Source organism: Podarcis tiliguerta (genome assembly GCF_965153285.1).
Source record: "Podarcis tiliguerta genome assembly, chromosome: 2".
NCBI classification, from domain to species: domain Eukaryota; kingdom Metazoa; phylum Chordata; class Lepidosauria; order Squamata; family Lacertidae; genus Podarcis; species Podarcis tiliguerta.
The window spans coordinates 79,546,134-79,561,001 of record NC_139535.1 but is presented as its reverse complement, the minus strand read 5'-3'; the positions used below and the strand labels follow the sequence as shown (position 1 = coordinate 79,561,001).

General features: G+C 46.4%; 1 protein-coding gene across 5 annotated transcripts; it reads right to left on the bottom strand.

The window, feature by feature from the left end:
• Nucleotides 1-447: 447 nt before the first annotated feature.
• Nucleotides 448-14,548, bottom strand: TRMT1 (tRNA methyltransferase 1). 5 transcript variants are annotated; one of them, XM_083430822.1, is made up of 18 exons: nt 14,392-14,528; nt 14,054-14,152; nt 12,572-12,951; nt 11,000-11,055; nt 9,911-10,059; nt 8,870-9,057; nt 8,463-8,578; nt 7,723-7,835; nt 7,179-7,327; nt 6,478-6,561; nt 5,580-5,649; nt 5,350-5,484; nt 4,341-4,426; nt 3,401-3,509; nt 2,955-3,031; nt 2,459-2,578; nt 1,921-2,041; nt 448-655 (listed from the first exon to the last, which is right to left on the bottom strand). In XM_083430822.1, exons 3-18 carry the CDS (start codon nt 12,922-12,924, stop codon nt 572-574), a joined length of 2,010 nt encoding a protein of 669 aa, XP_083286948.1. In that variant the 5' UTR covers nt 12,925-12,951; nt 14,054-14,152; nt 14,392-14,528; the 3' UTR covers nt 448-571. The 5 variants fall into 5 exon arrangements, with proteins under 5 accessions (XP_083286948.1, XP_083286950.1, XP_083286949.1 ...); XM_083430824.1 differs by having other exon boundaries at nt 14,106-14,152; XM_083430823.1 differs by having other exon boundaries at nt 14,054-14,228; nt 14,392-14,519.
• Nucleotides 14,549-14,868: the final 320 nt, after the last annotated feature.

The following is a 14,868-nucleotide window of genomic DNA, read 5'->3' as shown; positions in this document are numbered from 1 at the left end:
TTTCTAGGGCTTCAGACAGAGAGGTCTTTCCCAGCCCAGTCTGGCAGAGCCAGGATTTCAATCTTGGGAGTTGCTGCTGCATGCAAAGGATTTGGCTTTATCCTGACTCATTATTGCACATGCCATTGGGCTGGAGCCTGTGGTGCTAAACAGTGTAACTGTGAGGAATCAACAGGGTTTCTTAATACTGCTACTGTCTATTCACTAGATTCTCAGACTTGACCTTCCCCTATTTAGAATGGACAAACATCAACAGTGAAGCAGCGCGTGAGGATGTTCTTAAAATATCATTTTGGGGATGTAATAGGGTCATCTCCCCGCACCCCACCCCGCAACAGTACTTGAAGAGCCTGACAGTTCAGTAGGCTCACAGGGCAGGCAGCTGATCTACTAGAGAGCAGTTTGAACATGATCAGGTAGAAAACATCTAGCAAACCAAGAACCATCAAAAGCTAACACCATTTTTTAATGGCAGGCACATCATAAATGGACAGTCATTTGAAAATAAAGGCTCTCCATTTAGCACAAATATATAAAACAAAAGGGAGCAGATACCAAAGACTGTTTCTCATCAAGATGGTGCTGGGTTGTTTTCTGCCGTCTTTCCTTCTGTCTCATGGGAGTAGCAGCACTCGTCCCCCAGTGAACAGTTGCCCTGTAAGGGAAAAGCAACACCAAACATCACTAAACCATTCAAGTCCTTGCATGCAGCCCTGTGGCTGAAGCAGCTGGCCCTTAGGCAAACTAAGCCCGGGGGCTGGATCCGGCCCAATCGCCTTCTAAATCCAGCCTTCGGATGGTCCGGGAATCAGTGTGTTTTTACATGAGTAGAATGTGTGCTTTTATTTAAAATGCATCTCTGGGTTATTTGTGGGGCATAGGAGTTTGTTCTCCCCCCCCCCCCAAATATAGTCTGGCCCCCCACAAGGTATGAGGGACAGTGGACCGGCCCCCTGCTGAAAAATTTGCTGACCCCTGCCTTAGGCAAAAGAGAAATTGGCAGCTTGGCCTAAGGAGGCTGTAGCTGATCTAGGAACAGAACCCATAGCTACACCTCTAGTTGCCTTCACCATTCTGTTCTGTATAAAAGCCAAACATACCAAATTTTCAAGGTTCCTCTAAACAGCCCACTTGCCGTCTGCAAGTGTTTTAAATATTGCAGGTAAAATTAAAACAGACTTACATACAACTAAGGACCCAGCCAGCCAAATAGGGTAACCCAGGTTTAAGGAACCTCCTGGTTTTGCTGCCTGCCTAGGTCTGTAAAAACAGAGCAGCTGTGAAGCACTAGGTAAGCTGTGCCTGGGTTGGTGGGTCACAAGTTATGTAAGCCTGGTTAAAAACAGTATCTTTTTTCAAAAAAAAAATCTGCTTTTCATTGGTCATCCTCATACCAAACATAGAATGGTGTTTAGGAACAGGGCAATTGTAGCTGGGCTTAAAATGATTACTGAGAACTGTATTCTCCAGCTGACTCCCCTAAATGAGACCAATCGATACAGGTTGTGCATAATGACCTCTGGTTGCCAGCAGCTGGCAACTAATAATGGCAGCTGACAAGAGCACTCCTACAAAACTGCCTGCCACATGGCAGAGAGGCAAACCACATGCAGCTCCAGTGGAATAAAACCAGAACCCAGAGAAGAGGGGTGTGCTTAACCCTTTCCTGTTCCCCATTCTATACCATTTCCTCCATTTGCCACGAGTGCAGCTTCAGCTGCACAGGCCATGTGCTTAGACAGTAAAAAAGCAAAAGAGAGATGGAACAGGGCAGAGAGCAGAGAACCATGTCCCTTCTCCTCTGCACTTTTAAGAACACCTATTCCCTGCTGATTCCCCCAAAAGGCTACCCAGTTTCTTTTACATACCAACCCAACTTCTGGGTTCTAAGCCAACAGCACAGTAGCTGTGACTACTCACTTGCCGGAACCGTTTGCAGGGAAAGTTCTTCAGGTGGGCCCCATCACTCTGTTCTGCACATTCTTTCCTCTTGTTCTGGTGTAGCTTTCTCTTTTCCTGCAAGGAGGAAGAGATCCCACCCCTGCCCCCAGCAGATGTGTCAGAACAGAGCCAAGGAGGCTGATGCTTTTGTTTCGGTGTCCCCATCACTACTGCCCTAGCCAGGATGGTCAGGGCAGAAACCTGGGCCAAAGACCAGAAGGAGTAGCCCAAATGAGGTAGATACATCTTCCTCTACTTCCCAGAAAGTTTTTTTTGGGGGGGGGAATGGGGAAAGGCAATACCAGAACATACCGGTGCCATAGTTCTCCTCGTCAGCTTTTCCATGACATACTTAAAAGTAATGCATTCTGGTACCATTTTTAACCAACAGGAATGAGTCCTGGGCCTGTCTTTGTTCTAATGCCCCCACCCCAGGACCTTGATTTCCCCATCCCAGGTTACATAAACTGTATCCTAGCTTGCTCCCAGCACACCCAGGTTCCATGTTAAATCTTACCCAGCTTTGGCTCTTGCTTTTGGGCCCCAAAAAGGCTCTGGATTTAGCTGAAACCGTTTGAGGCCTTGCTTTCGTGAGCTAGGATTAGCATCTGCCCGGACAGTGAAGGATGCCTGCAGCCTGTGGAGTTTAAGAGTGTCAGCAAGGAAGGAAGGCAGACAGTTCCAACCTGGAACCAAACCCTTTCACAAAGTGGGATCACTACCTTCTCTTGGTCAGAATGGGACAACTTCTAGATGAAACACTCTTGAGCATTTGAACACACACACACACACACACACACACACACACACAAACACACACCTTAGAGCTTATCTTGCTATCTATCTTAACCCGCAGCTGTCTGTCCCTCCCACCCCTGCCCCACAACAACAGCCTATAGATATATGCCCTCCTGATTTCCAGAGTTTGCTGCCAACGAGCCATTTCTTACTTGGCCTAAGGTCCATATTTGCCCATCCAACACCCAGTCTGGCAGTACACCCCCAATACCTACTTGGGTTCTACAGAAAGGATGTGGGCAGCTGGGCTGCTCTCGGAAAGGCGCTCTCTTTTCACAGGATTGAGTTTCTCCTAAAGTTGGGAGATAGGCAGGAGGAATAGAACAAGAAGTGGGTTTAATCTCAAGAGGTGAAAAGGGGAACACAAATGAAGAAACAAACTTCAAGTGAAGGATGGGCTAGGAATCTGTCCTTTACAAACATCTCAGGACTGTGTTTTAATCGCTCTTTATCAAACCAGACCCAAAGAGCAAACTATACACACAGAAACAGCGGCCAGTGGTACAAGGTGGCAGGAGCATGCCCCATCATTGCAGACAAAAAGCAATAGTGCCACAGGCTGGAGTCTGAGAACGGGGAACAAATAGCTGTTCTGGAGGTGCCTACGGTAAAAGATCCAGAAAGAAAAGCTCCTTTATGCAGAGGTTAAGACTTTGCTCACCCAGCAGCGCATGATGTCCCAAAGCACAGATGGTGGCGCATCTGTCTTGATGGCATTTTTGCAGGCATGGGACAGTGACACCCGGTAACCAGCATGGAGGAGAGCTGACCTAGAAAGGAAATCCAGGGAAGATTTGCACAGAAATCCCTAATTTCCAAAGGGGAAGAACTTTGGTAGAAACAGTGGAGGGTTTCTCACTGTTTGAGTCAATTCTGTATTTCAAACTGTAGCCAACATCACTTGTTACCTCATTCTTAGAACATAGGATTCCAATTTTGGTCAGATTCAGACCATTTCATTGCACATCTCTAAACATTTGTTGCTTGTTGATGTCGGAGCACTATAGTCTGTCAACTTGTTCGTCTTAGCTACTCTGTGAAGTGTCATTCTTTCCAAACAATGCAACAATTTGAAGATGACCACCCTCAAACTGCCAGACCTGTGGCTTCCTGCATAACAGAGCGAAGTTCCAGCAGCAACCTAGCATAACACAACCGGCCTGCTCAGGTCTGAACTACAGAGACCCAGAGAGTCACAAAGTCCTCCATAGGACAGGAGTGAGGACCCTGTGGCTCTCCAGTTTTTTCCAGACTCTAATTCCCATCAGCCCCAATCACTCTGGTCCATAGGCAAGGGTGGTGGGAGCTGCAGTCCAGCAACACCTTGAAGGCCACGGATCAGGTACCCCTGCTACAAGAAAACACAAGAGTCCCACAGCAGGACCCTTAAGGCTTAAGCCAGACAAGATTGCTGAGTAGGGAAGTGAGAAAACAAAGGAAGCCACAATGCTCCAGTATAGCTCTATAAAGGCTTTCAGAGCCTGACTCTGCCACCAGCTAAATGAGCCCCTGCCCACTCCAACCCACACAAACTACAACCCCTCTCTGTATGCTTTCCCCTACTTTAGGATACGTTCTTGCAGCACAAACCCCAATCTTACCTGAACTGTAGCAGGGAAGGGCTGCTGCAACGGACAGTTTTGCTGAGATGGTCAAGGGTATAGTAGAGAGGGACATCACTGAGTTCCTATCGCAGAGAGAGAAAATAATACTAGTTAAAACCGGGTGTTTGCCCTACAGTTGCCATAAAGACAACAACACCAGTTTATCTTATATAGAGTATTTCAAAGAAAGATCTTGCAGTGGTGGCTTTTCAATCTTTGTTTGTTTCTCCACCCTATTTCTAGATTGTCAATAGACCAGAGTACACTGGGTGATTCTTCTCCCTACAGAGATTCCTTTCCACGGTGATTCATCTGCTTCAGATCTACTGCAGGTTGTAAGAACGGAGGCCTGCTCTATGGCAGAGGTGCAGAAGCTGCAGCCCTCTGGGTGCTGCTGCTCCAGCTACTATGAGACGCAATGGGAGTTGGACTTTCCAACAACATTCGGAGGACCACAGGTTCCCCACCCCTGCTCTAGAGCGAACTTTTTTGCAGGCACTCCCCTTGCTAAACACAAGGTGAGAGCATTTGCCAGAACATTGCCAGACACTGGTAGGTATTCCATTGTGGCTGTGGATTGCAGAAGAAGACCGACTGCAGTATACAAGTTCTTGCTTATCTACCATTGTTTCCCCCTTCCCTTTTGGCGTCCCTTCCTTCTTATCTCTTTTTTTTTTCTGTCTACCACTGCTAATCTTCTCACTAGATGGGCTTCCAAGGAACCCCCAAGGTGCCCTAGAAAAAGTTTGAAAACCACTGCCCTATATGAAAAGGGTGCCGAGCACAAAACATACCCTGCATATGGTTTGAATTTCTAAATCAAACCAGTTGCCACACAATACTGTATTCATTTGTTCATTCACAGTGAGAGTTTGCGCAACTCAGTGGTCCACTACCCAACATCCTTTGTTGCACCTTGGCAAAAAGCTGCGGCTCATGGGGGTGGTCTAAAGGGGAAGGGATCCTGTATGGCAATCGCCTTCTTCTTTTGCACAGTCTTCCTCACCTCCATCACCATGCTCAGGATGCCCTGAATCCGCTGGCTTGTTCGGAAGCGTGCTGGGTTGCTCCCAACTGCTGACAGGACTTGCTGGACAAAATCCGCATTGTGCAGGGGCTCTGCCCACAGAGGGCCACCCAGCTGTGGGAGGAGGAGGAGGAGGAGAGAAGCAAGGGTTAGCTTGAGATCTTCTGGCCAGGGGCATATTATGAGGTGTAGAGATCAGCTGGGCTCACCTGGTGGCGCTGCTGACAATACTCACAGGATGGTCCCACAGGAGGCCCACAGGCAGCCTTGTAGTTGAAGCTGTTGTTTGGTCAGAGAGAGCAAAAGCAGTATTTAAGAGCCTCATTGCGGTAAATGGGGCCAGTACTTTTTCTTTCCCTGTTCCTTTGTTGTTGTTTTATTAAATATTGCTTGTTAGGTGCCCAAGTCTCTCTCTCTCTATTTATTTTTATTAATATTTTATTTATACCCCACCCATCTGGCTGGGATTCCCCAGCTATTCTGGGCAGCTTCCAGCACATATTAAAACATAATAAAACATTAAAGACTTCCTGATACAGGGAACAAATATCATTTAAGCATCCATCAGACAGACTGTCAGTTTGCCTCCTTTGATTGGTAGCTCAGAACCGTGTCAATTATCTCTGGCATCAGGCAGAAGAGGCAGGCACAGAGGGGTTCAAACATTGATCTTCACTTCCCCAAGATCCCTTCCCGTTTGCCAATTGTTCTATTACACCGATAGGAAGCATCCAAAAATGAGCTAGCATGATTTCCACTCTAATAGAAACTTGCGCCTAAACACACCCTCCTCTCCTCACAGAAACAACACGTCCCCCTGCTTCTGACTCCCACAAACCTATTGTGTATGACTACACACAAAACTTTGGTTTTTAAAATTTGAAGCCAAAAGCTGAGAATAAAGGAAATGTTGCAATGAACCCCCACCGAAAGAGGATGCCTCATTAAGAGAGCCACCCGGGAAATGAGTTCCCCCCCCTGGTCACCACAGGAACATCTGGCAGCGCAAGTGTTCCTGGAATCTGCCCACCTGACTGTCTTAGGTAGGAGGAAGAGGGGAAATGCTGTTTGATTGTTCTGTAAAAAACATCTCCCCAGCTCTCTTACTTGTTTCCATTGTGAGCCACTTTGCCAAGTCTCTGCATATGAAAGGAGCCACAGCCCACACAGTTATAGACAAAGGCCTGTTTGCTGCCAAAAGAAAGAGAATTATTAACATGTAGCAGACTTGGCTACAAATAAGAGGCAGGGAAAGAAAAGCCCAGGGATGGGCCTCAATAAGTATTGGTTGCAGTGGATAAGCTCCCTGTTACCTCAGCTAACTGGGAGCACCATGGACAGCCACACACACACACACACACACGGTGACCATTTTGCACAGTGGTGCCGCTCACAGTCCCCACACTCCTTGCCTTGCCCCACATTCTACTTTCTTCTGTGTCCAAAAGGATCTGCATGTCAGTGATCACATGAAGAAGAAGAAGAGGAGGAGGAGGAGGAGTTTGGACTTGATATCCCACCTTTCACTCCCCCTTAAGGAGTCTCAAAGCAGCTAAAAATCTCCTTTCCCTTCCTCCCCCACAACAAACACTCTGCGAGGTGAGTGAGGCTGAGAGACTTCAGAGAAGTGTGACTAGCCCAAGGTCACCCAGCAGCTGCATGTGGAGGAGCAGGGAAGCAAACCCAGTTCACCAGATTACGAGTCCACCGCTCTTAACCACTACACCACGCTGGATGCCACTAAAATGGTTGTAAGCACAAATGGGGCACTACCCAAGGACTGAAACTCAAGTTTGGGGGTGGCTCACCTGGCAGAAGCTTTAACCTTGGCTTGCCCAGTAAAGACCCGGACGAAAACACGAATGTAGAAATCTGCACTGACTGACAGGAGTGGGACAATGTAGCGCTGGTAGCAGTTGGCCCGCAGATCAATGCTGTGCAGGATAATCCGCAGGGCCTGAAGGAAGGTAGGAGGAAACTACAGTGAGAGCTATTGTTACGTTTTGATTTTGGACAGTTAACATTACTGTGATACATGGGAACTTCAACTCTTCATGTGTCAGCCCCATAAGAATGTAAGTGTCACGCTGTTATCTTGAGGTTGGCCTTGGGAGTGTGTCCTCCAGCACAGCAGCAGGCAGCCAAGCTGGGAAAAAGAGGGAGTGGAACTGCAGCAGTGTCCTGGATGCCTGAATGGCACTGCGGGTAGATACCACTTGACCTTGCAGAACCACCAACTTGAAAGCATTCATTTCCTCTTGAGGAAGACAATAGACGGGCCAAAGGCTGGACAGATACAGTGATGGGACATGGGCTTGTAGTCTGGGGTTCCTGGCAGCTCAATCCACTCACCATCTCATGGCAGAACTTGCCCTTGATAGACATGGCCCCATATTTGCTGTAGCAGGTCTCCCCGGAGTTCCCAGCCATTACAGCCATGTCGGTGCATGTGACACACAGCAGGCCTGCAACAGTGTCCCCAAAGGGAAGGGAAGGGTCAGGAGATACAATACAATCTTTCCCCCCCAAAAAAAACACCTCAAAGGGCATCAAGCAACAACTGTAGAGTCAAAGCATATGGTGCCATGACCTCAGTTTGGACTGCTGCTCTGCCACAAAGCCCATAGGCAAACCATTACATATGCTGGCTTCAGTTTCTATCTGCGCATAGGGAAAAACAACACTCTCCTGTCTCAGTGAGGCAGGGAAGGCATACAGAAAGAGTTCTGTAGCTTGCACAGCAGGAACAATTTCACTTTTACAGGAGTATTCCAATCCTCAGAGAGCTTTAGGAACTTGCATAGCTAGACTGCCATATAATATGCTAAAAGTATGTCTCTGACAAAGTCCTAGCTTTTCCGTCATGAGTCAACGTGAGGTTATGGTCCGTATTTTACATTTATACCCAGATTTTGTTTTGAAACACCCCTTCCAAAAAAACCTGTTTATAAGGGCTGACAGAAAAGCTAAGTAGGCAAAAAAAAAGGTTGGTGTCTCCTAAACCAAAAACCACTGCAGAAGAAGAGTGGTCCAAACACCCTGATTTTCACCATCACTCACAAAAGTGGAGCTGATAGAAGTTATGAGCTCACCTCCGTCACTCACGCTCTGAACCGCAGCATCCAGAAACATCGAAGGGCTGCCATATGGGTCCAGATCAATGACATCAAAGAGGTCTCTGTCTGCCTTGCTCTGATACATCAGCATCCTGTGAGTGTGGGAGAAAGACCTGTTTAGAAGCACCACACTCCACATACAAAAAGAAACAAAAAGACAACAGCGGCCCAGTTCTTACTATGGAAAAAGGAGGAGGGGTCTAGCTCCCAGGCCCTGAATCACAGGTGGGGAATCTGTGGCCACCCAGATGCTGCTGGACTACAACTCCCATGATCCCCAACCATTGGCCATGCTGGCTGAGGCTGAAAGGAGCTGGAGTCCAACCACAATCAGGGTGTCATGGGTTTCTTATCTCTCTTCTAAATGGAAAACCTTTACTCACCGGGCATCTGACAAGCTTGGAGTCACCAGGTGTCCGACATCATTGAGCTGGATGTTTTTGGTTATTAGCTCAACAGCCTTGGCAGATAAGTCATTCGCCACCACTCTCTGAAGGCCAGGAACCTCCTTTGCAAACCGGATGGAGCGTAATCCAGAAGCAGCCAAGGCCTCCAGCACTCGCACTCCCTCCTGCAGAGAGACAGGAAGAAAGATATAGAAAAGAGAGGTGGCGGGAGGCCCCAAAGCAACTGAGCTCCACAGATGCCTTGCTAAAAATGAACATAACAGCTGACTTCAAATGGTATCCCCTTGCCACAACCGATGGGAGATGTAGAACAAAATTTTCCTCATATGCCTTATCATCTTGTGACCAATGCACATGGTGTAGTAGACACAAAATGACTTTTGCAGCAGATCTTGAAAGACTGGGTCAGCCTTGTGAATGCCTCAGCGTGTCTCAAAATCTCCAGCTGTTCCCCAGATCTTGGATTTCTTGAGAATGTGTGCAAAAACACAGACTCAATGTTGGAGTTTGGGGAGGAGAGAGGGAATAATGCAAGGTGGTTAGTATTTAGTGGAGCATTTGGTGACCACTTGTAAGCCAGGCCTCTGTACCAAACAGAGACCTTGCAGTCAAAACTGTAACACAGCTAGCACAGTGTAGCAGTTACCATGTCAGATTCAAACTGGTAGGACCCAAGTTCAATCCCCCCCCCCCCTCGGCCATGAATCTTGCTGGGAGACCTTAATCCAGTCTCTATCTTCCAGCCTAATCTACCTCAGAGGATTGTTGTGAGAATAAAAGGACAAACTTGCATGCCACCTTGATAGCCTTGAAGGAAAGGCAGGACACAAATCAAATAGATAAAATATAACTAAGCACAATAAAAACTAGTACAAAAATAAATATATTTTGACAAAACGAAAGAATGGAGGGTCAAGGATGAACAAGGAATCAATACATTCAGCACTGCAATAAAATAAGGTGCCATCACAAGACCCTCAAACCCCCAAAGTGTACATACACACAGGGACACAGCACCTGGCATACTTCTCCCACTTTCACAGCTTCATGCTCCTCATTATCTTGCTGGTCATCACCACCAGGTGTCTGCTCCAGGTCATCATCTTTTTCCCCTTTTGAGAGATCCACAATCACTTTTGAGGCATTCTCCTCTCCAGGGACTGCAACTGGAACAGATGGAAATAACACGAGTGACCTGAAGTCTGGGCCTGCCATTCTCCTTACATAGATTTGCAATCCTGAAATCATTTCATACAACTGTAATATGGCATTCAACATTATGCTGAACAGCGTGCACAAAGAGATTGCATATATTTTCCAGGAAGCTAAGCAGCCATTTCCCAGAAGTTGGAGAAAGGTTAGCAGGATGCTAAGAGATCTACAACGTGCCAATCAAGCTAGCATTCTATCTTCTATTTACCATGCATAGATATTCTTAGCACATTTTGTGTAAGAAGACCACAGCTGCTCATGGCTCTTTTATGGTACAGAGTGGGGTCTTGGCTAAAGAGTGATGTGTTAACCAGTTCTAGGAACAATCCCCAAGGCTTCAAAACGGGGCATGGCTAGTTCACAACAGAGCCACTGACAGTATGCAAGCCTGCCTAAACAGGTGCTTAAAGCACAGCTGTCACAGCAAGAGGAACAATATAGAACTGGAGAAGGAAGAAGAGAGTGGAAACAGCAGGCAAAGTCAATATCAGGGTCTGCTACAGCCAAACCGTTCTCCCCTCTCTCTCCCCTGGCCAACTTTACATTTTATAACATTTATTTGTTTTAATATTTTAAAATGTAAAGTGCCTTGGGTGCTTGGCAGAAAGCCAGGTGCAGGGGAGATCAGAGCATCAACACCTCTTCTGCTCCTGTTTACTTCACAGTCAAGAGAAAGAATAACGAAGTGCCCTAGTCAAACGTTTCATTTTGGAGAGAGAGAAAAACTGCCTCCAATGGACAGACGTAATTACCCCAGTGTCCAGACTACAGGACAAACAACGAGAGAGAAAGGTAAATCAACATTCCTGAAAAGACAATTATGCATGCCTCTTACACATCAGCGGTTTCCCCCTCTGGGTCTTGTCTCAAATAGAGGAAAACATTACTACTCACTTGAAATCCCTTTTGATGAAAGCTGCAGCCGTACAAATTCCGTAAGGACTGCACACCTATATGTGGGAGGGAAGAGAGATGTCAGAGATGTGATTTTTGTTATTCTGTAGCCAAGATATAATAGGAAATAAGATTTCATGAAATTTATAGACCACTTGATTGTGAAAACCCCCTGCAAAACTAAAGACCCTGTGTGTCTTCAGAACCACTCATTTTCCAGAGCACAGGCTCATCCATCAGCCCCAGCCAACATGGATGGTGCCACCCATCAAGAATGATGGGAGCTGCCGTCCAGAAAGCTGGAAAGCTACAGGTCCCCCACCCCTGCAAGAAGCCATTCCGCTTCAAACCATACTCACTAAATGAGCTTTCCCGTCCATATTTTTCAGCCTAAACTACTGGGTAGTTATTGGTAACTAAAAGCTATGTTACAGTATCAGTAGACAAATCCAATAGAAAATATGTTATATAAATCAGCTTTTAAGGCTCACTGAACTCAAGCATCGTCACTATTATTACTAAAAAAAAATCCTCTCAACTACCAGATTCCTGAAACTATCAGCTACTTGACAGAAATCTTTTTGGCAGCAAAATAGGGCTGCCCCTTCTCTGTCAAAGGACTGGCCCTTCCTTTCATCAACCCTCCTGCCAGCAAAGGGGAATTAACTTGACTTGATTACCAAAAGGGTCTTGAAGTGGGTAAAAACTAGGAGGCATGTCCTCTAGTACATGGCCTTCAAGTTCAATCCTCACACACACAAAGATCCTTCTAGCAAAGAGAGGAACACCCAGGACACAAACACAGGCCTCTCCAGGATCCTTTTGCCCCCAGGGTTCCTTGCCACTTCTGGAGAATAGGGTTCCTTCTGGTGACAAAAGTGCATATCCTTGCACCACTGAAGAGATCCCAATGGAAGAGGGAGAGTTTAGCACCAAGCACATGCAGGGGTGAATTCAATGTAATGCTAAGTGAGCTCTACTTGCCCAATGAGACTTTTCACCCCTCTCTTCCCTCCCCATGTGCCCCCTAGGTCTTTTCTGGGGGTTCCCCCCAACCCTCCAGAGCAGAATAGGGGCCCCTGGGGCAGTATGCTGGAAGAGAAGAGAGAGAAAAGTCTTTCTGCAAAAGCAGACCTTGTAGCTGAATCAGGTACCCATCTTTGGAAACCAAATGCTTCCCAACCTCCCCACTCCACAATGAAGGTCCACTGAACCCACCTTCACCATAGGAATAACCTGAGGAGGTGGATTGGGCAGTCCTCAGTGAGTTAGTAAAAAAAATAATGAAGTGGGGTCACAACTGTAAGCAGAGCTTTTTTCTGGGGGTACTCAAGGGTACACAGTACCAGCATTTTTTTCCTAGAAGAAAAGCACTGACCGTGAGAATGTCACAGTTCCTCTCTTGTTCATTACACTCAAAAACCAAGTTTAATTCGGCCAGTGGTTGCAGGCCCCTTCTCATTCTTGCAAAATCAAAGGGGCAGCCTCTTCCAAAATGCAAGAGCAGATTCCAACAGTCCCATCATTTGCAAAGTTAAATGGAAAGCAATCTCTCCCCACATGTCTACTTACGTAAGGTCTCTGTTAAACTCCTGAACAGGGTTGTAGAACACTTCATTGGCACTTGGAAAAAATATTTTCCCCTTCCCTTCAGTGACCAGGGTTCCTCCATTCTTTACTGCCTCACTGCCACCAGTAGTGCTCACGATAGGGGACTGAGCCACATTTTGCTCCAGATTCGAGTCAGCTGTTTCCATACATTGTGCCTGATCACCATCCATGGCTTTCACAAAAATATTTCTGACTTTAAGAGCAATTAAAGGTGAAATATTCCAGGCCTTTTGAAGCTGTCGAGTTCCTGCCCTTCTGTAAGGAGGTAAGGTGCCTCCCAGAGTCCAAATCCACAGGAGACACTTGCTTTTCATTAGTACAGGCTTCTTCCTGAGTATTTTCTGAAAGTATAAGAAAAGCTATTTCTATTGCATAATTTTCCAGTCATCAGCACTGCTGTTCAGTATATGAGTGACAGCTTACATATGTTATGATAGCTGTCCGCTTCCAAAGATATGGGTAGCAAGCGGTGATTAGTTAAAAAGGAAGGAAAGCCCTCACTGGCCTTTAAGAGCAAGAGGTCCTTAATTTTTTTTTAAAAAAAGATAAGGAAATATCAGATTTTAAAAATCAGCCTTGAATTTAACAACTTACCTGATAACAATAGGCACTTAGGAATTCTATGCAGAGAATTCCATGCAGGTGAGTGGGCTGGTGAAGGACAGATGGATCTCTCCATTTGACCTCCACCTGCCCCCATGCTCTCCTGGTGAATTCTCTGAGCCAGCCAGCCAGCTAGTTACACTGGCAATCCAGCTGGCAGGGGGAAACAAGACATGCAGGAAAAAACATACAAACTGCTTCCAAGCTTGGCTTCTCCTTCTTCCTCTCACTTATACTCTATCTGCAAGTGGACAGCCATAGCTCAGTGGTAAAGCATATATTTTGCATACAAAAGGTCCCAAATTCAATCCCCAGCATCTCCAGGTACTGCTGGGTGAGGACCCTGCCTGAAATCCTGGAGAGCCACTGCCACTTAGTATAGACAACTATGTACTAGATGAACTAAGGCTCTGACTCAATATAAGGCAGCTTCCTATGCCCCTAAGTTAAAATGCCGTGATGTACTGCTGGTATAAGGCTAATTCTGTGGCTTCTAGAGCAGTGCTGGCTCACAGCCCTGTCTCGGCTGCCTAAGGGCAATTGGTACCTGGCAATGCAGCAGACCTTACTTGTGTAGGACTACTGGGAGGCCCATCAGCTCACCAATCAAATGAGAAAAAATGGATGAGATGCCAAACACATCTTCCAACATGCAGGAGGGGCAGCTGAGTTAGGGAGGCCACCTATTCAAGTTGATCATTAAATAAACACCTTCAGGAAACACTTTATCCAAACTATAGGAAATTTGCTGGGCTTTAACACAAAGAAGGTAAGCATTAAAGAAGTGGGTCTTGATTATATTTTCTCGAAACTATATAACTCTAATATTTGACACTTAACTGAGAATTCTCGATTGGCTGCTGTTTGCACACCACCATAATTATGCTCTTACTCCGCAATGCTGGCTGTAGGTTTCTGCGTCTGATCAGAACTGGGAAGCTTGCAGCACCACCGGGAAAAGGAAAGAAAATACACAACACTTCAGATCCATCTTTTCCATAATCCTCCTCCTAGTCTAAGGAATCGGAAACAATGCCAAGCCAGCATAACACAAACAGCATAGATTGGGAAGAATAAGAAAGTAAATGCTTTATGCTTTATTCACACTCCGGGCGGAAGGAAACAAAACATGTTCCATAATAGAATCTGAAGCTTGCTCCAGTCTAACAATCACCAACCTCTTTAACTCATCCTCCAACCCAGAATACAGTATTTCCTTCCCAGAAGCAGCACAACCAACCAGCAGTGACTTCCACGCTTCTCAGCACAGGCTATGTCGACGCCGCCATATTGAAAATTGTGGGAGACGATCAGCTGACGCTCTTCCGACCAATAAAACTAGCGGCGGATGGGACGCCTATAGGGTCAAAAAGCAGACGTAGCCCAGCTTCCGAAACGCAGTTAGAAAAGCTGGAGTTCTTTAAACTCATTTAGGAGGGGTCATGTGTCGTCCCTTTGAACACGGCTTCCTCCGTGATCCGGATGTATATGCGGCTTATACGGGAACATCTGCAGTTTATAGTTTCGTTCCCCAGAAACGATTTGCAATAAATGGCGATGAGAATCAGTGGGAATGTAAGCCGTTAGCCGGTATTTCTTAGAAGTCTTCGTTGGCGGGGGCGGGGGGGAGAAAAGTAGTTCCTTTTCCATCTTGC

Bases quoted from the DNA above. Each gene is read 5' to 3' on its own strand.
- TRMT1 (XM_083430821.1), bottom strand. From the start codon at position 12,924: ATGAAAAGCAAGTGTCTCCTGTGGATTTGGACTCTGGGAGGCACCTTA. The intron at 6,562-7,178 runs GTGAGCCACCCC...TTCTTTTGGCAG, and splicing joins AAGGTTAAAGCTTCTGCCAG to CAAACAGGCCTTTGTCTATA. The intron at 3,510-4,340 runs GTAAGATTGGGG...TTTCCTTTCTAG, and splicing joins CCTTCCCTGCTACAGTTCAG to GTCAGCTCTCCTCCATGCTG.